The sequence below is a fragment of the Zootoca vivipara genome, chromosome 3 (assembly GCF_963506605.1).
Source record: "Zootoca vivipara chromosome 3, rZooViv1.1, whole genome shotgun sequence".
Taxonomy (NCBI): Eukaryota; Metazoa; Chordata; class Lepidosauria; order Squamata; family Lacertidae; genus Zootoca; species Zootoca vivipara.
Genome location: NC_083278.1, coordinates 73,641,933 through 73,666,136, shown reverse-complemented (window position 1 = coordinate 73,666,136; position 24,204 = coordinate 73,641,933). Strand labels below are relative to the sequence as shown.

Below are 24,204 nucleotides of genomic sequence, written 5' to 3'. Positions count from 1 at the left end.
GAATCCTACAGTTAATTTACCCTGCTGAAATTTTTTAGTCTCAAGATTCCAAAGCAGTAATAAGACTGATGACAGAACTAATACTGTGTCTGACAGGATTACTGAACAAGTAATTATTTTCTTTCTTGATGTTGGAAACTTACTTCAGAAGTTGCAGAATACAGAACATCTTTGAGTGTTTGGTTCAGAAGTACATTATAAGAGTATATCAGTCATTTTGATTCTGAAACCTGGTGGGCTTTTGACTCCTCTTTTTAGAATTTGTTTAAAATATTTGTTTATGCATGGCCCTTAATAAAAAAATCACAATAACACAAGAACTATACACTGTAATATAGTAAACAATTGTTATTTTCATCTTGTTTTTAGGTAACTTAGGTTGGGATTCACCTAACCAGCCCTTTCATTGGATCTGTGCAAGAACTTTCACTTGGGCTATAAGGCTCCCCCCATCTCCCCCCCCTGCTATGCCTTCCAAAATTGGCTTAGAAGGTTGGGAGAACCTGGTGCAGGGAGAAGCATATTGTTTCATTTGGCAAGCTGGAGTGCTCGCACAGATAGAATGATTTGAAGACCCTAAGTCTGCAATCCTAAACAGTTAGCTGGGAGTAAGTCCCAGTTAACATTGTGGCTCTTATGTATTGGTTCCATCATGACACAGATTTATAATTGTTCTAATAAAGTTGCTATTAGTTTTGGATTTCAGAAACATATCAAACAATAAAACTTTATAGGTTATAATAAATAACTACACTTCATGTTCTTAATGGCGGGGGGATAAAATCACATTTTTAAAACCATTTGAATATCACCCTACCCACAGCTCACCATTTCTGGAATTTTTACATCACTATCCTTTTATACTGTGGTCTCACTAATTTGATATTCCTTTAGATAGTAACTAGAGGATGTGAAACAACAGAAATGACCTTAAGGAGAAATGGTTTGGGACAGCTCGGATTCCATGTTAACTTTGAAGGGATTGTAGCAGATGTGGAGCCGTTTGGTTTTGCCTGGAAAGCTGGCCTACGTCAAGGTAGTCGCCTCGTGGAGATCTGTAAAGTAGCTGTAGCAACCCTGACTCATGAACAAATGATTGACCTGCTGCGCACTTCTGTGACTGTAAAGGTGGTGATTATCCAGCCACATGAAGATGGATCACCTAGACGGTAAGAAGTCACAGTAGCTAGTAGGTTATTTGTGTCTTCACTGCTGACATTCTTTTGCCCTTTTCACAGATGGCTTTCTTGTTAAATGGGTAGTGCTCATTTGGTGCTAATGAGACTTGCAGCTAACACAGTCTGTGAGAGAAGTGCTATCTTGTAATAGATGGAATGGATCTTAAAAGTTATTTTAATAAAGGATGGATTGTATACTGGGGAGAGTGGTTGCTTTTAGTTAAGTGAGCAGTGCTTTCTGAATAAAGTGAACTGTTTACTAGAGAATGGGGAAAGCATCAATATGGGAATAAGGGGGGAAGTGTTGGCAATTAAGAAATGTTTTTGAAAAGAGTAAAAATTAATAACAGATTTGAAATAGGGAAATAGAGTAGAAATTAATATGGCTTTTGGAATGGAAAGGAAATTAATAAAGAATAAGGGGGGAAAGGGTAGAAAGTAATAATAAATATTGGGGAACGGGGTGGGGGTGCTCAGTATATTTAATGAGGCAAATGGTTAATAAAGTTTGGCTTTGACTACACTCACATTAGCATGCAGCTCCTGGAGGGATTGGCTATGGGTCGATACAGTCCTCAGCACCAAAAAGGTTAGCTACTGCTGATCTACCTGTTGCCTGCATGCTCTATCCTCATAGGAAAGTATTCCAAACCCAAATAATTTTGCTTGCGCTTTTCTGCACCTTTTCTAGCTCTCCAATATTCTTTTTGAGATTGGGCAATCAATGTTTTGTTCAATTTCTCACTTTAAACTAACATTAAAAGTATCCAGAACAGATGGAGCAAGGAAGAAATTGAGAAAGTAGAAGAGGGAACTTAGGTTAAAAGAGGCAGCCTTGTGCTAGATGTGCCTTTGTAGCTAGGCAGATGGATATTATGAGGACAGAATACATGTCCGTTATACCCACTATAATAAATGACTGGGTTCTTTTTATCTTAGCTAATTCAAGTGTTTAGTTAGCTTTCTTTAATAGTGAGAGTGCTTGCTGTGTATGGCTGCCACATCAACATATTTAACTACAGCATTGTAGAATTGGTGATATATATGTTGCATTTCATTTATGGATGTTCTCCAAACATTAATTTCTTTGCGTGAAATGGGGGGGAAATTATCCCTTTATTGCTGCCACTCGTATCGCTACACATGTGCTGCCTTTTGAAGACATATAAATATGTCTGAATATCACTGTTTTTTTCAAGTTGCATATAATTGGCAGCTGAAAGATTTTCTCAGCTTCATTTGGAGATTTTTGCCATCTGCTTCCAAGTATGAAATAACACTTTTTGGTACTTATTCTCCTGATTATCACTGGTGCCATTCCAAAACAGTTGGATAATGATCCATAGCTTAGGATAGGTGGCAGACTGCAAAAAGTCTAGAAAAGTCAGAGCCCTTCTACAGGCTCCTACGTCATTATCTACCCCAACAGAAGGAGAAGGGATTTTTTGCAGCATAAACGTCTTGTGATATGAGAATCTTCAACTGCCTCTTTAAAAGAATGTCTGCTCTTCCTGGATTATCCGACTCTTTGAAGCCTTCTTAGCAGACTGGACTGAGTAAAGGTTTCCCCAGAGTCCACTGTTTTTTACTACTTCCAACCAAGGTGGATAAAAATGGATAAAAGTGTAATCTTACGTTTTTAAAAAGTTCAGTCTATAATCTGTTTCTCTTCTAAAATTATGTGGTTGAAACCATGAAGGTTATTGCAAAACGTCAAAGGCTCAAGGTGCCATAAGACTCTTTTTTGCAAGAACAGGCTAGCTCTACTATTCCTTTGGGAAATTGTTTCCGCCTTCCAGTGGGAACGCTTTGAGCTCTGGTCCCCTGAGTGTACCCCCTCACCTCAGCATGGGCGGGATTGCATCCCACATCACGCTGGGGGAACGTCCCGGCCACCCCACCGCCAGAGCCACCAATCCGGTGGCTCTTGGGCATGGCCGGGACGATTTAAACTCCAGCGGGAGGCTAGTTCAGCCCCTTTTACCTCGCGTTGCAATTCTCCCACCCTCCCTCCCTTCCTTTAGGCTGACCCATTGGCCTTGCTTTGGACTTCGTTCGGTCGCCTGTTTTGAAATGGGGGCCAGGTAGGAATTTTTCCATTTGGCAGATTGGCTTGGCCACTTGGTTTTCGCCTACCTCTCAGCAGTTGTCACAACTTTGTAAGGTGGTTGCTAGGCATTGGCATAGTGGTGTGGGGGGGAGGGGAGGTGTGGCCATCACCTGCCCCTCCATGCTTTAGGTATTCCGCTAAAGGAATCCAGGGGTCTGGGTCCTGTCCGAAGCCCGTGGAGGGGCTAGGGCCATACCACGACCTGGGGAACTCTGAGGTGCTTGAGTCGGTTCACGGCAGCCGGGCTACCTCTTCAGGAGTTTACCCTTGCCAGACTTCCAGCAAAGCGGGCAGGAAGTCAGTTATAGTCTCACTTGCCATTACCTAAGCCAATACTGCTCACATTCTGTAATCAATAAAGTTGTGGCCTAAATTCGCGCACCAACATTAACTTTAATCTCTGTGTCCTTGTGTCTTTATTTCTCGGGAGTGGGCTCGAGGGGCCTCGAAGCACAATTGGTTTAAAACTAAAACTGACCTCAATTTAAACATATAACCTCTTAAATATGAACATAGAACCCTCTTGTGAAAGACTCCTTTCCTTTCCTTTCCTTTCCTTTCCTTTCCTTTGTAAAGACAGGTCTGTGCTGCGATTTGTTCATGGGGGAATCTTTATACAGCATACTAGTTCGCATCTTAAACCCTGATTCAAGAGACCAGAGACAAGGAGGTCATCACAGGTTCTAAAATTCATATGATGTCATGACTTGCCTTATAACTGAGTCCATATAGATCATGTTGTCCTGATTGATGCCCAACTATCTGAATTGTACAATGTTTATGACTCTACCACCCAAACAACAAAGAATTCACTTTACATCTCATGGCGAAAACACTGTTTTGCTCTTCAACTACCTTTCCTTCAGAGACCAGAAAATGTGACAGCAGGGGACTTAGAGACAATACTAGTGGACATCACTTATGATGGAAATCCTAAGATGAAGCCATGATCATGAAACTTACGAGGTTTTCCAAGTTATCTGCCCCTGGAAAAAGATTACTCTCCACATCCCAAAAAATTCTCACATGATTTTCCTTCCGATATTTTTCTATAAAGGTTAAAACTCCAGTCCACAATCAGCAACTGGAACAAATTATAATAGATTATGTGTGTCTGGTTTCAACAGAGGAGAATTTATAGGAAATACCTTCTGTGCTTGACAAAATGTTAAAGACAAGTTTTGTTGCCCCATATCCAGATCAAGCTTCTGTCACTGCATTTCACAATCACAGGCATATGTCCAATGAACAGGGGGGATAGCTAATTTGCTAGCTTAATCTATTACCAGGCTTTATCCCTGTTCTACTGACATGTTCAGCATATTTTCCTTCCCAATGTGGACAGATGGGCTAGACCCTGTGCTTCCCATGGCTAAAGATTTTCAGCCTCGGGAGTCTACAGACCATACTATGGAAAATGCATTGAAGTCAGATGTTGAGGTCCATGTTATATTATCTCTAAACTCAGGCTTGATCAGATCATTGATTTAAAAAAATCTAGCCATATTTAACATAGGTGATGCTGTCCTAGCATAGATTATTATCAGCTTCAGTTTTTGTTGTGTTAGTGACAACTATAGGTAGAAAACTCCACTTATTCAAGCTTTGGGCTTTGTAGGGCTCAGCTGCCAAATTTGCCCTTTTCCTGCTGAGAAGCCATTCAAATAACCTCTAGATGAGTTTTAAGGCTGAACTTGACAATACATTAGCTCTGTATATTTGCTCTTAAGTGCCAGGTATTGTGGTGCTGTTATTTATTTAAAAAGATTGCCCACCCCTCTACTGGCAATCTAGTTTGGGACCTTGGAATGATGGGGCATGGAGGTTTTAACCCTTTGCAGTCAATTCGGCCCCTCAAGCTTGCAATTAGCACAGTGTGTTTTTTTAAGCTCTCTTCCACCATGCAAGAAGCCAGCATGGGAATGGTCTGAATCGGTATCATAAGGAGGCTAAAGGGTTAAAGCCCCTTTACCCCACATTAGGGTCTTAATATTGCTTGGCCACCTGGGTAGGGAGTATGTGTTTTAAAAAATAGTCCTCTGCACTTAAACAACACAGACATGGAGCTAATGTCTAGTTGGGCCCTCAGTGAACTTGTGGGTCATAAAATAACCCCTCAACCCCACTGAAGTCTTCCTTGTTTACTCTTAGATAGCTTGTACATCAGGGATTTTGCAAGTCATACTAGTGGCGTGTTGAGCAGGCAGGTTTTCCTTGGAATGGAAAAGCTGCTTTGCATTCAGTTTTATCTCTGACAATTTAAATTTTACATAAGCTAGTATAAGAGTACTGATGATGGGCCATATTTTATATTATTATATAATTGACATGATATAATCATATCATTTTATGACATGTGCATGCTATACTACTTTTTTAAAAAAAATGATGGGCTATATCTCTACAAGACTCAAAGATTATTATGTTTATGTATACTGCAGGGGTTGCTCAGAACTGTGTCGAATTCCCATGGTGGAGTACAAACTTGACAGTGAAGGCACCCCATGTGAGTATAAAACCCCTTTCAGGAGGAATACTACTTGGCATCGGGTGCCAGCTCCTGCAGGGCAGCCTCTTTCTCGTGCCTCTCCAATCCTAGGAACATCTGATAGATTGCAGTGCCAGCAGCTTCTCCAGCAGGCGCAAACAGCCATTCCTCGCAGTACTTCATTTGACAGAAAGCTGCCAGATGGTGCAAGGTAATATGCTCTCTGTGTTATTAATTCCTGTATTTTCTTAGTGCTTTATTAGTAAACCTTTCTGGGCTTTGGTATGATGTGATTTTTTAAAAAAGCTGTTTTATTTTTAAACCTCATTCATATACTACTGTAAAAGGTTTTAACATGTTTGAGCTGCAGTGAGCTTAGTGTTCACCTCCACGAATCCTTGTTGAAACAATAGTCAGTGCTAATGGTACTTTAAAAGGTAGGTGACATTAAAACTCACACCCTCCTCTCTATTTATAATGGAATATAAAAGCTAGATACTAGGCAATTTCGGCCACTGTGGTAGTCGACCAATAAAATAAGGACTTCTAAATAAGAGCAACAAGCATTTAAAAAATGAAATTAGTTGCTTGCATCTCATTCCAAGAGAGTTTTAATATATTTGTAACATCAGTACAGTGGTACCTCAGGTTAAGTACTTAATTGGTTCCGGAAGTCCGTATTTAACCTAAAGCATACTTAACCTGAAGCGAACTTTCCTATTGAAAGCAATGGAAAGTAGATTAATCTGTTCCAAATGATGAAAAACACCCCCTAAAACAGCAATTTAACACGGATTTTACTGTCTAATGAAACAATTGATCCATAAAATGAAGGCAATAATCAATGTACTGTACTATAAAATAAATAAGACAGTATTGTAGATGAAAAAAATTAACATTTACAGTGGTACCTCGGGTTAAGTACTTAATTGGTTTCGGGGTGCCATTCGCACCCCGAAAAGCACTTAACCTGAGCGGCAATAGTGCGCGTGTGTGAAGCGCCAATAGAGCTATTCTGCGCATGCACGAAGCACGCAGATCGCCTCTGCGCATGCGTGCGTGGCGGAACCCGGAAGTAAAACATTTCCAGGTCCGCGGAGTACTTAACCTGAAAGTACTCAACCTGAAGCATACTTAACCCGAGGTATGACTGTAGAACATGGCTATAGACGTCCAAGATCAAATGGATATTTGTGGAATGATGCCTTTGTTTAAAAACTGAAATGACTTAAAAGTTAAATGAAAACCCGATTGACATTTGTTCCAATTCAGCAGTAGGCAGCGGGTTTTTCCAGTGAAAGTGGCTGGACAGAAAAATCCCCTCTCAGGCCCGTACCTAGAAATCACAGGACATACGGAAGTGTGGATGAGCCCCAATACACTATTGCTTGCAAGGATTTATCTATATGTACTTTAAAAAGTGCTGAATTGTGGTCATTATGCGAAAATGTGCAGACTGTAGGAAACATCCAGCATCACACAAGCAGACTTCACCATTCTCTTGCTCCCTCACTGCAGGCCCCTCCAGAGCAGCTTGTAGGGCTACTGAAGTGGGGATAAAGGGAAGCTGCATATAATTATGTTTCCCACATCTAAATATGGTTTAAATTTCATGAAAACTATTCCAGTGTCTTCATATTGTTGTCTGTATTTCTGATTTCATTAGGAATTTATATCAAAAATAACAGGATTGTTGTTGAAGCACCGCAGATCTGTGTACATTGTTAATTACTTGAGTCACTATTTCAGAAGTTCACCGAGCAACCAATCATCCTCCAGTGACCCAGGACCAAGTGGGAGTAGTCAGTGGAGACACCAAGTTGGATATGATGGGTATTTGTTTCTTTACATCTGAATCCCTTTTTATGAACAGTAACTGTAAAAGCTAATTTACGTGTGGAATATCCAACTGGCTGTTATAGAATGTTTCATAGGTGGAGATTAAGGCTTCGTAAAAATAATAATTTATTTTAATTACTGTATTTACTCAATTCTAATGCTCACCTTTTTTGGCCAAATTACATTGCGAAAATTAAGGTGTGTGTTTGATTTGATGGCACATTTACATTCACCAGCAAATACTTTTTTTTGGTTTCAAGGTTCTAAAATTGAGGTGTGCATTAGATTCGATGGCACATTAGATTCAAGTAAATATGATATGTGCTGCTGTAGTCAATCTGCCCCATCTCTGAAGGCTTGGAGGCAATCCATACATAGCTGAATGGTGGTGGTATCGAGTGGTGTCTGTTTGCTAGCGGAAGTGCATCAACTAGCACAAGAAGAGGGAGCTGTTTTTCACCAGTCCCCTGTAGCAATTGCAGCCCCCTGTGTCATATCTCACACTGTTCAAGAGAGTCTCCCAACTCTCAGGAGAAGCTTTTGGAGTAGCATTTGGCTGTGGCTGGGGGGAGCGGACTAAGTTGGGTAGACCTGATTAGTGAAAATCTGGTACCCTGCTTTGCTCAAGTTAAAGTGGTTCAGCTTGTAAGAAAACCACCCATTTAAAAAAGAAATCAACGTAAGATCTAATACGTTGAGCAGGGGTATCAGCAGCTATATTTGGGCAACTTTCTGTATAAGTCTTAGATAAATAATAACTTAAGCAGAATGTATTTAAATTGTGCTAATTACTGAGGAATGTCTTACTCTTCTTTGCTTACCAGTTATCAATACTGAAAATATATAGTTGTGCCATTTTACAGCAGGGATTTTTTTAAACTGGACGAGAAGCTTTCCTAGTGAGCAGGGGAAAGCAATAATTTATTTCGTTGTTAATAGGTGCCAGTCCCCTTTACTTCATGATCACCAGGGTTCAGGTCCACTGGAGAGTGAAGGAGGCAGAGAACATGAAGAATCTTTGGAAGCGACCAGGCATCCCAATGGTAATTATTATTCTGTTTCAGTTTAATTACATTTTTGCTGGTTTTGTTTTCCACTTGTATAATATTTTGCATTTTAAACTATCTTAAAGGCCTTAGAATATTTTTTTTTAATGAAGCACAAAGCACTGCACAATCTCCAGCTTCTATGGGTTTACTTACTTTGCTGGTTTAGAGGTTTAAAAGTGATACCCAGAATTGTTTTTGGAAATTTTCTGGTAACCAGTGAAGGTTGTACAGTACTTCCATAAAGAGTGATTTGCTGCAGTCTTCAGGTAGGGTACATTGCATTGTCTAGTCTCAAGGCATGAGTGATCACAGCCATGTATGCAGTTTTCAGAAAGGGGTGCAGTCAATACAGCAGCCTAAACTGAGCAATGAGGCTCCTAGCCACAGCCATCACCTGTGCATTCATGGGCAAGGCTACAAGCCTGATTTTTCTAAGAGGACTGCTACCCATCCCAAATGAGGTTGAAATACAGTCACTGCTCAACAGTCTTCCAAACCATAAACACTTCTGTCTTATCTAGATTAAGCTTCAGTTTGTTAGCCCACATCCAATCAGTCAGTGATCTCACTAGTTAAGGCTTGAGAGGGGAAGGACATACAGAACTCTGTGTCACTGGCATACTGATGGTAACAAATGCAAGACCTTTGGAAATCTTTCCTAGTCATTTTATGTAAATGTTAAACAATATCAACCCTATGACACAATTAAATCCCAAGGATTATTCCCACTGGCACATTCTAAAATCTGTCCGAGAAGGACATTTTCTCCAAATCTTATCCCAGCTCAGATGCCATGGTTGATAGTATTGGAAGCTAGTGAGAGGTCAAGAACCAGCGCTCTCCTTGCCCAGCTCCTGGTATAAATCCTCCACCAGGCCAATCAAGGTTATCTCTGTTTCAAAACCTAGTTCCACCCATATGAGATCTGCATATTTGTGTGTAAACCTACAGAGGATTTTTCTTCGTGTGAGAGTGTGAATGCTGAAAATACAGATTCACTCATGCTAAATCTCAAGGTTTATAGTTAACACCAGGTACCATTTTTGTCCTTGTGTGGAACTTGCAAGAATTAGTGCTGTGGCATGATCAGGAGCTTTTCCTGCAGCTAAATGTGTATATGGTACAAGGAATGTCCCACAAGGTTGTTTTTTCTAATATAGTTCTACTACTTCCTTTCTCTTTTTATGTTCATATTTCCCTGCTTCTGTCTTCCTCATATAATTGTAAACATCCTTGCACACACCATTTTCTACCATATTTTCACACAGTCTTGTGCGCCTGCGCATAGTACTCTCTTGAATAAAGACTAGAATCAGCTGCATATGTATCTCATCACATTTGTTGTTTGCAGAGAGTTATAAGTTTTTTTTCTCCACATACAAGCTAAAGTACTTTTTTCTCAAAGCTACTGGGATGACTTCTTTTAAAACGATACTGTTTATCTCCCTCTGTTTTTTGATCATCAGAACATTAAGAGGATGTGTGTATTGATTTTGCATTGTGCTTGCATTTCCATGTTTAGTAGAAATGACACAGCAAAAGGATATGTACAAACAGGCCCTTCTTATTCAGAACTCTCATTTAGTAAGCTGTATAGACATCAGTTTAATTATATTTTAAGATGATGGGCAAGAGTAAACTCTCTGCTCTAGGAAATTTCAAAGAACATCACTGTTTCAACCTGATGCATATAGCATTAAGTTGTGAGCTTCTTTTCATTGTACCATATGTTTTGTGCGTTTAGAAATTAAAACACATAATTATTTATGGCAGAAACCAAGTGGCATGCACCATCAACCAAAGTCTTGAGTTCCTATAAAGACCGCGCTTTACAGAAAGAGAACAGTGGCAAGGATTCACCAAACAAATTTTCTCATGTAAGTCTTTTTTCTTAGGGTTTCCCAAATTAGGAATCTTTCCAAATATGTGGGCACAGTCTCTGTTGCAAAAGTTGGGAGAGCTGTGCAAATAGCTGGTTGCATTTGAGCCAGCAACTTGATTGAAAGTGTATGTTTTGTCCCTGCTTTCCCGTATAGAAATGGGAAGTACAAATTACAGATGGTAAACTATCCTGCAAGATGAATGAGCTATTGGGGTTAATAAATTTATTTCTGTATCTTGCTATGTCCTACAGTTCTGTTTGGCGTTGTTTTGCGTACTATCATTTTAATGGAATAACTGAAAAACTGTAAAATTGAATGGAAAAGAGGCCATCCAGTTGTATCTGCCAGTGTTACAATCTTAGATGTGGAATAAATTGCAAGAGTCTTGAGTTTTTTTCTAAAGTGTGTGCACAACTAATAAGCTTCACTGATGCAGAAGTAGATTCAAATATTCTTTCTGGCAGTGACCTCATACAATCTCATTATAAAGGGCATGTGCAGGTTTCTAGGGCACTGCATGGATTAAAGCTTCATGTAAGCATCACTCTGGTGTCTGATTAGAACATAATTTACATTGACTTGCATAGTCCTGAATACATTTTCTATTGTATTCAAATAACATTCATACATTGCCATTTCTTGTCATGTTGTAAGGGATAAGCATCTATTTTAATTACCAGCAATTTCACTTCTTTTATTTAGGCAAAATTTCACATTTAAAGAATGCATCTAATAAGACTATATTGTTATGCTTGTTCCTGTTAATTTGTGTGGTGGTGGTGATGACCTGATGTTAAGAAACAATTATTTCCAGCTGAATTAAATAATGTGAGAACTGAAGTGTGAGATTTGGAAAATAGAGCCTGTTTGTGCACAAATATCACTTTTGTGGTAAATTAAATGACAAAGGAACTATGCCAAGCCAGATTCTTCGCTTTCCTCTAGTTTATATGCATAAGCAGTCCATCTCCCCTGTGTTGCGCTAGCAAATGTTCATCGCCTTTTTGTCAGTGAAACAAAAGAGCAATCACCAAATCTACTATTTCAGCATATTTGATTCCCACACTCTGTCCAGACAAAACCAGTGCTGGTCACAGCTCATCTTCATGACTGAAGGATGATTGTAGGATCAAAAGAGCACTGGTTATCTAAGCCACCTGAGGGAGCAACATTGGCACAAGGTTATCCTGTATCTTATCCTATGTTTCTGCATACATACACATTTAGGTGGATATGTGCTGGCAATTTTTTAATATGACACAGGCATTTTAAATCCCTTTCCTTTTCCTCACTTATACCCTTTTAAACATTGACTTTCCTCGATACAAGAAGAACTGATATTGTTGACTTTATCTGTATTTCTTGATTTTGAATCTTGCATATTTTGCCTGTTATGGCAAAGTGGGGGAGAGAAGGTGAGAACAGTTTGGGGTTTCGCTGTCCCTTGCTTGCTCAGCATCAGGAGGGGCAAATGCAGAGGCTGATGCCAGTCTTTTTCTTAAAATAGTTCATATTGTGTTCAATTACTTGCAAACATTTTGAGGTTCTCTTATAACAAAATGTACATTTGCTGATGTAATATGATGTGTTAGGGATTTAATTTAAAACTATATTATAACATTCTGTACTGAACACAATTCACTCTGCACAGTGGAATCTTCTATACAATGGGCAAATTATTTCCCATCCTATTTTTACTTTAGTTTATTAAATTTGTTCTTTGCTTCCCATAGCCAAAGTCCTGAAGCAGCTTACAAACGTTAAAATTTTAAAAAAATGCAAGTGATAATGGCATATCCATTAAATCATGCAATAAGCAAAAAGTGTTAATTCAAAAAGTCACTCAAAAAAATCCACCACCACCAAGATGCATTTGAGCATGTGTTAATCAAAATACTAATTATTTTATCCATATTACAAGTTTATGCTGTTAGCATTATTCATTATATCTGTTTCATTTTTATTTGGCACTTCCAACAAATAGTGAGGCAGCTGCTTGCTTCTTTGATTGATGAAACTGTGAATAAGATGAAGTATAACTGTATTGTAAAATGTTTCTCTTTAAGATTGGAGACAAAAACTGTTCCAGCCATTCCAGCAGTAATACCCTGTCAAGTAACACATCCAGCAACAGTGATGATAAGCACTTTGGCTCCGAAGACCCAATGGACACTGACTTGCTTGGATTAACATACATTAAAGGGGCTTCTACTGACAGCGGGATTGATACAGCTCCTTGTATGCCTGCTCCAATTTTGGCCCCTTTGCACCTGGCTGGAAACCGGTCAGGGATACATAGCCGGACTGATCAGTGGGCTGAATCTTCTGAAGCTCCTGGACCAGATGATGAGACTAAAATGTATGCTGTTCACAGCTATGCTTCTGCCATTTCTAGCAGTCATACAGGTGATGGTAGCATGGGAGACCTCAGTGAAATATCTTCACATTCCAGGTAAGCAATCCCCCACCCCCCCCCAAAAATCCAGCTCCACAATTCTGTGATGGATAGTTCTGAATAAAGTGTGGATTTATCTTTTTTCTTGCTATTAACATTACATTTTACATGAGTGCTTTTATAAAACCTCATTTTAACAATGTTACATTTCAGAACAGAGGAGGAAAGACTAAAATGCATCTTTCTTTACAAACTTCCTTCATGTGCTTGACAGTGAAACTATAAACGGAGAAGAATATGCAATATTGTGTAGAGCTGTATGTTCCATGCAATTGCATAATAGCATGTGACCTGTTTTCTTTGCTGTATGCCAAGTCTCTGCTTGTTCAACAACAAAATTTAGATAACATGATTTTTTAAATATGTGGACACTGTTGAGTGGATAGTCTTCCCATGTGGCAGAAGATTGTACTAGATATCCCCCTACCTCTATGCTTCAGTTATGAAATCTGTAAATTACATTACACTTTTTACATCTGCAGAACCCTTTGGATTATCCCAGCAAATATAGACTATTGCAATCTTGGGGGGTGGGGGAGAGATTCACATGAACCCCTCTATACACTGAAAGAGAGCTTGGGTGAGTGCATGGCTGTGTGGTCTAGCTCCACCCACTGCCACCACAGATGTACGTGTGTAGACCTTCTGACATCATTTGAATGTGCTGCTGTCAGGGGAGTGTGACAGTGTTGGACAAAGCTAGTCTGCATGAAAGTGATAGTAGCCCTGTAGCCCTACCACACACTCTTTCAGTACATGGAGTACTTCATGACTTTTGTGTAAAATGTTGACACTGAAAAAAATGTGACACGCAAATGTGTGTACACATATTACCTTTGTTTTCTGAACAAGTGGGGCTGGTTTAGGATGGTAGTGATTTGCAGGGCAATCCCTAGCAATACTGAGTAAAGGCTCAGCATCAGGAGGGGCAAATGCAGAGGCTGATGCCAGTCTTTTTCTTAAAATAGTTCATATTGTGTTCAATTACTTGCAAACATTTTGAGGTTAAGAGAACAAAATGGACATTTGCTGATGTAATATGATGAGTTGACTGGAACACGACTTTCTAAAAAGTATGTTGGGATTTCCATGTTTAGAGTTTCTAAGGCTTTAAGAACTTAACCGGCGGAAATTGTTCCTATTTTTTACTTTTCTGAAATACAAAACATTTGCAAACCAACCAACTCGGCACTTGAAATCCCGTCACTTCAAGTTCTGTACTAAATGTCTTTGTACAGCTGGTCTCTGTACTTTCAGTTGTGTGGCAATGTCCCTCCCTCCTCAGGAAATAAGACACAAGACACAGTGAATTGATTTTAAGTGGGTGAACAAAGGCCACAACTTTATTGGTTTCGGATGTGGAGCGGTATTGGCTTAGGCATTGGAACCTAACCGGCTATATCCGACTGTAACCCGTGTGTTACAGTCTGTGAGAAATTAACCACCAGAAAGGAGCCCAGTGATGTACATCTACTGAGGCACCTCCTGTGGCCACCGTTGGGGGGTGCTATAAGGCCCTGACCTCCGTAGGCTCAGGACAAAGCTACCGCCCCCGGAACCACTTTAATGGGAATTCCATGTGTGTGTTCATCTTTTTTGCTGAAATGTCAGTTTAAACTATGATGTTTGAAAGGCCTCTTACAGCAATGTTTGGGTATATTTTTGAATAGTTTATCTGATACTGGTGTGTTTTAAGCATAGAGTTAAATTGAACAAAGGTGGGACATATAATGCTTTATAATCTATAACAAAATGTACTTTTAAATTGATTGGGCACAGTCTAACCAAAGAATAAAACTGTCAAACACAATGGCCATTATCTGAGGCCATTCTCTGGATTCCCCACCTCCTGAAATAAATCATATAGCTGATCCAGGAAGTGGGGCAAGGGCTTTTGGTTGTAGCAACCTATGTTATATCATCACCAGGGAAGGTCATCTGGTGCCATCTTTGATATCCTTTTGGTAGTAGGAGAAATATTTTTATTTGCCTAGATATTCCAGCATGTACTGGCCTTAATAATGGCTTCATCCATTTTGGTGGATTTTATTGTTGCTGTATTTTTCTCTACATTTTTTCTTGTTTTAGGTTATATTTCTAATTTATTTATTTTTAATGCATACTGCCTTGAGAATTATACAGCATACATTTTCCAAATAAATTTCCTATCAGCTGTAATGGGGAAACTATGAATTTCTATAAATATATCCAGTGAAGCCAGGATGACTTTAAAGTATTTAATTGATATTGGACAAAGAAAGCAAATAACATTAAATATGGCTGACTTTTGTCCTTTTGAGAAGACTTTAGATTTAAAAAAATGTATATGATATATTTTCCTGTCACATATTTCCTCATGTTTTCCTCTCTTCTAGTGGGTCACATCATTCAGGAAGTCCTTCAACACATGGCCCTAAAAGCAGTGGATCATTAGATACGTCCAAAGTGTACATAGTGTCACAGAATTGCAGTCAACAGATCTCTGGCTCCATAGCAAAATGCTACCCTCGACAAGGAGCTATTAGCAAATATGTCATTGGCTGGAAAAAGTCAGAAGGTAGCCCTACACCTGAGGAGTCTGAAGCTTCGGAATGCCAAGAGTAAGGGAGAGTTTGTTTTCTTGGGGATGAAAAGTCTGTGTGGATTGGAGGAGGAGGAGAGCCTGAATCATGAAAGGGAATGCAGGCTAGATGATGTATAAATCCCAGGACTAGGAAGAAGCAGGGAAAGGCCAGATAAAGTTAGTTGCTTTCTGTCAGAAATCAAAGTTCTAAATCAGTATGTAGAAGGAAAGTATAGTTGAATATTTCAGTTTGTTTTATACATTTTTATGTTCTGTTGATTTCTTATCCAAAACAGCTTTGCAAAATTTCTGGAAATAACAAACATGCTCTAATAATATAATTACATACAAATGTATAAGGAATGTCGTGCTTTATTACTAGTAACCTAACCTGTACTCAACATGAATGTGTGCTTTGTTATTTTTTATTTAATAATGATCCATGAACAAAAAGGAATTGGGTTGTGTGTTTTCTCCTCCATGTTGGAACCCAACTTTAAAAAAAAAACTTTATTGGAACTTATAATGACTGATGTACTAGATACTGTTACTGTGGTTTTAACGTCAGTTTTGAGCATCATTTTAGAGAGTTAACAACTTTGCAACATTCCCTCTAATTGTAAAGAACAAATTGTTTCTACAGAATGTATAGTGATGTTGAGGGCCTATCGTCAAGTCAGCTTCAGGCCTCTGTAAGGAATACAGTTTCTGAAAGTCAGCGAGTCTTATCAAAAGAAGAGTTTTTGAAGTTGATGATGCCAGACAACATCTCTGTGGAGGAAGGCAGAAGAAAGGTTAGCTGCTGTTACTTTTTTCTTTGTCTCTGTGTAACCGTTAGAAGCAGTTATGGTGGTGGGAGCACTGCTTGATGGAGTTAGTTCTAAAAAGAGTTGTAAATGAGAGAGAGTATAGAGCTTGTAATACTATGATTAATAATAAGGATTCTCACAAATATGAAGCCTGGTATGATTATAGTCAGGCGGTTTGGTATATTTAACCTGAAAGCTCTTCACTTTAAGGCAGGGATGGCTGCCCTGAGACTCCAAATGGCTGCCCTGAGACTCCAACTCCCATCAGCTCCAGCCAGCATGGCCAATGGTTAGGGATGATGGGAGTTGTAGTCCAGCAACATTTCAAGGTCCACAGGTTAGCCACCCCTGCTTTTTAAGTTGCTAAGTATAGATTCTCATTTGGGATGGAATTTTCTGAAAATACTGATGTTGAACTTGCACATTTGGACTATGGTTAAAGGTATGGATGAGCTAGGCTGCTGTAACTTGCACAACATTTTTAACACATTCTTTGAAGTGTGTTTTAAGTATAGAGGATTCAACTGGCATTTCTGGAAAGGTTTGAGAGTTATCCAGAAAATAAGCTTAGTGGCTATCATGAAATATCTATTGTTTGGTTGGTTGTAAGCTGCTTTAGGTTGCCCTGGGAAAGGTAAAGCGACACAAATTCTTTTAGATATAACTTTAGTGACAGTACTGCAGCTAAAATAAAACTATGGTTTTTATTTTGTCACTGTATTATTTATTTTCATACACACACACACACATATACACCTGAGGGGGAAGGTGAGGGAAGTAAGCCTGAACCACATGGGAACCATTTCCAATAATCCACTTTCCATATTGTGTAGTGATCATACTGGTTAAGTAATACCTGAAATGGGTTTAAGAGAACTTGGTTGATGTCCTAAAGCAGAGGTAGGGAACCTCCAGCCTGTGAAGTCATTTTATCCAAAACATACCCTTCTACCTATTAGCTTACGTCACTCGTGACATCATCTGATAAACAGGAGGGTGGGGTTGAATCTTGCTCAGTTTGGCTGTACGCTTCCATTCCCAGAATTTCCCAGCTTTGGGATTTCACCTGCCATGATTCTGCTATCAGGTGTTTGGTTCCACTCACCTGTCAAACGTAGGCAGCAAGGGGTGTACAGAACATAACAATCTGGCCCACAGGGCTAGAAAGCTTCCCCAATCCTGGCATAAAGGAAAGGGGAATCAGTGAAAATTGCCACCTCCTTCCATCAGAGGTACCCCCCTGCAATGGATCAAGGGACTTTCTGCAAATGAGAAGTAGAAGATAATTGGTTTAATCAGAGTTATATTTTGGAGTCTATATATAACTAATAACTTGGATTAGATATTAGAACAGTCTTTAAATCAAGACTACGCCTTAACAGTTTTAAATGGATTTCAAAGAATTTTTGCAACTATTACCCTCATAGAGCTAGAGGTTTCATTTATTACTCAGGAGTTAATACAACATTTCAGTAAGTAATAATTCATTATGATGAATGCTTTTATGTCAGAAGAAAATATAATTATCCAGTAACTTTGCTAAAATGCCAGGTGACCCCAAATGATTGATATAGCTAATATTCTGTTACTAGTACAAAGACACTAAATTCATGTTAGTGTACTATAGTGGGTAAGGCTTATCTACAGAATGAATTATTAGGGCAATCATTAGACACCACCTAACCAATTAAACAGTATATAAATGAATAAATTAATAATAATGTTGGAACATATTTTCTAATTTATATTTTTGAAAAAACATAGTTTTCATTTTACGGGAACCTATCTCCAAGGAGGACGCTATACCGCACTCTTTCTGATGAGAGCATATGTAGCAATCGGAGAGGATCTTCATATGCTAGCTCGCGGAGCTCAATGCTAGACCAAGCTTTGCCAAATGATATTTTGTTCAGTACTACACCACCATATCACAGCACCTTACCTCCTAGAACAAGCTTAACCACTGGTACTGGACGCCTACGACGTAAGTGTGTGTTAAACACTGTCTCATTTGATACTGTGCAATTGAAGGCAGATCTTCTAAACAGAATGTAGGAACCAAATTGAATCATTAGTTCCTCTAGTTCAGTACTGACCAGGAGCAGTTCACCTGGGATCAGCTCTCCGGGTTCCTTTCCCAGCCCTACCTTAAGTTGGCAGAGATTGAACTTGGGGCATTGTGTATGAACACCAGTCCAATGCCAGTTGACAAAATCCCTCTGGGAAGGGGCCTCCTTGCCCAGTCCCTTGCAGCAGTTTCAACTACAAAGGATGGCAAGGGTGGTCAGGTGGTTTCACTCAGACTGTTTTCATATTATTGCTTTGATACTTCTTTCTGCTCCTCTATTCAGCCTGTCATCTTTATTCTTAATTCTGTTATCTGTGGGGGAATTACAATGTATTGTGCTTTTCTGCTAATCAAATCATCTAATAGGGGAGCATGGAATACGGCTTGAAAAATATACCATGAATCTTAATCATGTCTAACAGTAACTGAGATTCCTATCATAAACAGGATTAAAATCCCAGGTTTGAATCTTGTTTGCAATCCATGTTTAAGAGGCTAGTTAAGAAATAAATTATGCTGGTTCAGACATAACCCCCATACCCGTGGTTAATTCAATCAAGGGTAGGGCAAGGAGCACACGCGGTACCTGGTCCAGGCTGAGATCACTGCCATCAGCACCAGGGAAGTTTATCTCCACAGGGAGCACAGCGGTAAGACAAAAATCTACATCTCCCAACACCAGAAGGGCAAATCTTCCATTCAGAAGACCTTGCAACACCCAGAGTGGGGCAACAAACCTTGGCTCTCTCACATCTCCTGAAACTGGGGCAGCTTCTCTCACACCAAAACCAAATAAAAAATTCCTTCCAGTAGCACCTTAGAGACCAACTAAGTTTCTCATTGGTATGAGCTTTCATGTGCATGCACACTTCTTCAGATACTCTGAAACAGAAGTCACCAGACCCTTATATATAGTCAGAGGGTGGAACTTGAACCAAGGAACTTGAGCAGCAAATAATGCCCACCCAAATAATGCCCACTCAATCTTTTACCATTGTTAGAGATCAGGACCAGTAAGCAGATGAGTTTGTGAAAAAATACAGTTTGGGTCAGAGGTGACAAGTTAAATAAAATATTGAGGGGGGGGAGCAAGTAAGCCCTGCCCCACATAATTGATCACACAACACAGTGCATGCACGCTGTTTTAATGGCAATGCCCATCAACTTTGCCCCCCTCTGGCACCCTCAAATATTTTATTGGAGCTGAAGGGACCTCGGCCCCTAGGAGTTTGCTCCTATGGTTAGGGTTGGGCATCAAAGCTGGGATTGCTATTTGGAGGGATGAGAGCTAGAAGTAAGGTTTTCCAAACAAGATTTTAAAACAAACAGCATAAACTAAAATATTGTCTCATTCATATCCAACCAATCGCTAGGAAACTTGTTCAGTCTTATGTAAGAATTAGGCTGCTGCCACTTAGCTGTTCAAACTCCTTCCTGTTAGGTATCAAACAAGTTCCATCTCTGTTGTAGTTCTGGTGCCTGTTGAAAGCCTTCCTTTTTCAAGAAGCCTTTTAAGAGTGGCAATTTTTGTCCCAGTCGGTATCTGTGTTGGATTTGAAATTGTTTTTGTATGTTTTAATTGATCACTTTGAAATATACAATGGAAAGTGATTCATAAATGAAAAAACATGTATTTTAGAGTGGTAACCATTAGCTAAATACACATTGTAGCGTATCAATGGTCTGATAGTGTGTGTAGATATTTTCTGGTTTTGGACCAGTCATAGCCCTGTTTTCAGGTCAGACACCCCCAAAGTAGTTCACATTGTGTTAAAAGCATAACATTTATGATGACCTAATTAAAAACTATAAAATACTATGGCATATACACAGTCCATAAAAAATAAAACATTTTAAATATTGTAATTGTTCCTTTTCTAAGTTGTTAAAAATGGTCCTGAAGATGGCTTCTGATTCTGCTTCTTAATTTAGATGAGTTTTGGTTCTCAGACGGGTCTTTATCTGACAAATCAAGATTCAATGATCCTGGGTTGATGCCCCTTCCAGATACAGCAACAGGATTAGACTGGTCTCACCTTGTAGATGCTGCACAAGCATTTGAAGGTACTGTAAGAATTTATGCAACCACTGCACATGTAATTAGTAGAAATTAAAGTCCAATGCTTGTTGTAACATTCATTGCCCCTAGTTATTGGCAGTCCTGCACATGTACTCTTGACTTATCCGTTTTTTGACATTCAACGATCAGTCAGTTCCAGTTGATAGGTGAGCCCCAAGAACTTTGTTGGTGGACCAACAAAGACCAAAGGTGGCATAAGGAGAGCCAGAAAGAGAACAGCATATGCTGACATCCTTAATTACCGAGTTTTCTTAGGGCAGTTCTACACATAGCCACTAGTTCATATTATAAATATCTTAAGAATCAGATGACGTCCTGGCTAAAGAGGAACAAATTTCGCCTGGCGCCTAAATGTGTAAAATGAAGGCGCCAGCCAAACCTCCCTTGGGAGAGCATTCCACAAGCAGGGAGCCACTACAAAAAAAAGGCTCATCTCATGTTGCTACCCTCTAAACCTTTTGTGAAGGAAGCCCACAAGAAGGGCCTCAGAGGATGATTTCAGGGTCTGGGTCGGTTCATATGGAGAGAGGTAGTCCTTGAGGTATTGTGAACCGTTTAAGGCTTTATAAGTCAAAGCCATCACTTTGAATTGGGCCCAGAAACTATTTGTTATCAAGTGCAGTCAGAGCAGGATTGATGTAATATACTCAAACAGTCTTGCTCCGGTGAGCAACCTGGCCACTGAATTCTGTACTAGCTGAATTTTCCGAACTGCCGACAGAGGCAGGCCTGCATAATGCAGTAATCTAACCTAGAGGTTACCAAAGCATAGATGACATAAGTTCGGCTGTCCCTATCCGTGCTTTTTTTCTAGAAAAATAGGTGCCAGTACTCAACATGAAGTTGTTACAGTAAGTGCCACACTTTATAACAACAGCAAAAGAGGTGCCGGTGCTCCGTACTCTTGAGTACCCCTGAAAAAAGCACTGGTCCCTGTCCTGATAAGGGTGCAGCTGGGCCACCACCCAAAGGTGATGGAAGGCACTCTGTGCCACTGAGGCCACCTGAGCTTGAAGTAACAGCAAAGGATCCAAGAGTACCCCCAAGCTATGTATCCACTCATTCAGAGGGAGTGTAGCCCCATCAAGGTTATTTACATAAAAACTTTTCTGCCACAGTGTTGCTTCCTTCAACCCCTGCCACGTCCAGAATCTTTTCAGAAGTTTGGTAGACCCTCCCAAATGTTGTAGACTGTAGCATGGGAAACTACAATTGGGTGTCAGGGGAATTGCCAAACTTGGTGGAGTTATTTGAACAAGTGGAGCTCAGCTCATGCAAGAGGACTTCCTTTTCTCCCCCCCCCCCAATCCTCCATTTTATCCTCATAACAACTATGCAAAATAGATTAGAGTGAGAGACAGTGATTGGCCCAAAGGTACTCCCCCACGCTGAGTGAGGTTCAAAGCTGAGTGGAGATTTGAATCTGGATTTCTCCAGCCCTTATTTTATTCATATTCAAAATGTTGGATATAAAAGGCTTTTCTGATTTCTTCAGACAACTGTAGTTATTGTCGCTGCTGGTTTTCATGGTTGCAATACCATAAATAAACCTGTGCAATTTAGCACATACAGTAATGGAAATTAAAGAATTCTACTGTGTTTCATAGTGTGTTTGGAAATCTGTTTGAGCTTCAACGTAGCTAAGACTGCAATCTTATACATAGTTACAAGTGAGTAAATACGGACTGAACAGTCAGTAAACATGCAAAGGATTGCTCTGATAGTATGTTTAGGATTGTAGTGTAAACATTAAAAACAATTATGAATGAATAGCTTTAGTAAAAAGAACCTGAGGAGAGAAAATAGATGTATCTTTTTTAAAGAATAAGAATAATATGGCTGATTGTTAAAGGATGTATACTATTGAAAGCCGGATTCCAAATCATCATGCGTATGGAACACATGCTTTTTCTTTGTTTGAACTTTTTAACACTTCCATCTTCAAAGGACCTCAGGGCAGTATACAAAGGTTTTCTCCCAATCTTCTCTCTACAAGGAACCCGCTGGAGGGTTGGTGGTGGTTAGGTTGTCAGAGATTGTGACTAGCCCAATGTTCCTCAATAAGTGTTGTGATTGAGCAGGGATTGGAACCCAGATTTTCAAAGGTTCACACTATTCACTACTTCACAATAGCTCTGGTTTATGGTTGCCACCTCAACATCAGAAGACCTGTTATCCTAGCAAAGCATTAAAACTGTGCCAGAATACATGTTTAAGAACAGGATGTTACATTGTTAGAGCACTGCATTAATAAAAACATAAAGTCAAAGTTAGGACTAAATTTTACAGAGCATGTTAGCCAAAACAGTTTGACACTATAGGTGTACTTCAATTAACTTGAAGCTAACCTTTATAATGATTGATATAAATGTGATATAACGGCTGGTTTCTGAACTTTTATTTTGTAGACCTTCAAATGTCTTCGCATAAATTTTCATTCTTTGCTTCTTCCAGTTTGTAACAGTGATCAGCACATTTCTGCTTGTGTAGCTGACTACTCTTTTCAGCAGTTATATTTCTTTGCAGAATCAGTATTCCTGTTCTAGGTATAACAAAGGTATCTGTTAATACCATACTTTTTAAAAAATGACTGGCATAATTCAGATCTGTATTTATATGCTGAAGGACAGAATAGAGGTCTCTGCTCACAAACAGGATCCAAGGGCCTGGTGTACATGTCGTTAATCAGAAGGATCATTGTTCATGTCTAATGCTGGTTCATTCAGTTCCCTTCTGGATTTCAGATTCCTGTTACGTTATGCGTTCCCATGATTTCATTCTCTTTGAGAGAGACAGAATGAACATCTTAGATCTGTATTGCCTTTGTCAGAGATGGAATCCATCCGCAATAGCTCTTTCTTCTTGGATAAGCTATTACATTTAAAAAGCCATAACATCAGTAATTGTATTCTGTCTTCAGCAGCAGCCAGTATTCATTTCTTCAGAGGAAATTTGCAAGATTGCAAGTCAAAAAGTTATTATGTTCCTTGTTCTTCTCTGTATCTGACATTTTTAGGCCTTGAGACACTCTGAGAAAGATGTTTGTATTTTGGCCATGTTAAGAACATATGAAGAGCCCTGCTGACTGCCCTGTCTAACATTTTTTAATCAATCTTTCCAAAATTTAATATCTCCAGAATTTAATATCACCCTTTGCTCATTTCTTCTATAGTATTAACTTTTGCTACTTCTGGTTGTGCCAGTGATAGTCTGCAGATGTATCATCTGTTTGTATTTTTATACTTTTCCCCTTTGTAGATCAAACAAAAGTATTAAAGGTTGGCTGCTAGCACAACAGTCCTTGACACTGGACATCTACTATTCAAAAAGTCTCTAGAGGAAATAGAAAGCATATACTAAAAATATACAGTATTTTACATGCAGCCTGGCAAAATTGCATTTACAGTCAAGCATATCTGAAGGTTGCCATGCATCATGCTATCTTGCCAAGAAAATGAAAGAAATAGACAGTCTAGCATTCAAATTTTACATATGTTTATGAACTGCTGTGTCTCCTCTGTCATTTCCCATCATCTGCTAGGGAACATTTTTAGGAAAAGATTCAAATATTTACTTTTATTTCATAATTAAAAGATTGACATGAAAAGGGAAAGTGATAACTAGGCCTCAAGCTGCAATTTTATTTTTGTCCCATAATGTTATAGGGCATAGTAACGAATAT

General features: G+C 39.3%; 1 protein-coding gene across 5 annotated transcripts in view; it reads left to right on the top strand.

Moving 5' to 3' along the window:
* The window catches only part of SIPA1L2 (signal induced proliferation associated 1 like 2), an 84,284-nt gene that overhangs the window by 42,155 nt on the left and 17,925 nt on the right, over positions 1 to 24,204 (top strand). For all 5 annotated transcript variants that reach the window (XM_035108446.2, XM_060272852.1, XM_035108448.2 and 2 more), the window contains 10 exons: positions 895 to 1,169; positions 5,730 to 5,987; positions 7,526 to 7,609; positions 8,555 to 8,658; positions 10,438 to 10,541; positions 12,614 to 12,999; positions 15,378 to 15,602; positions 16,209 to 16,359; positions 18,139 to 18,358; positions 20,375 to 20,506. In XM_035108446.2, coding sequence (XP_034964337.1) covers positions 895 to 1,169; positions 5,730 to 5,987; positions 7,526 to 7,609; positions 8,555 to 8,658; positions 10,438 to 10,541; positions 12,614 to 12,999; positions 15,378 to 15,602; positions 16,209 to 16,359; positions 18,139 to 18,358; positions 20,375 to 20,506 — 1,939 coding nt within the window. The remainder of the gene's footprint in view (positions 1 to 894; positions 1,170 to 5,729; positions 5,988 to 7,525; positions 7,610 to 8,554; positions 8,659 to 10,437; positions 10,542 to 12,613; positions 13,000 to 15,377; positions 15,603 to 16,208; positions 16,360 to 18,138; positions 18,359 to 20,374; positions 20,507 to 24,204) is intronic.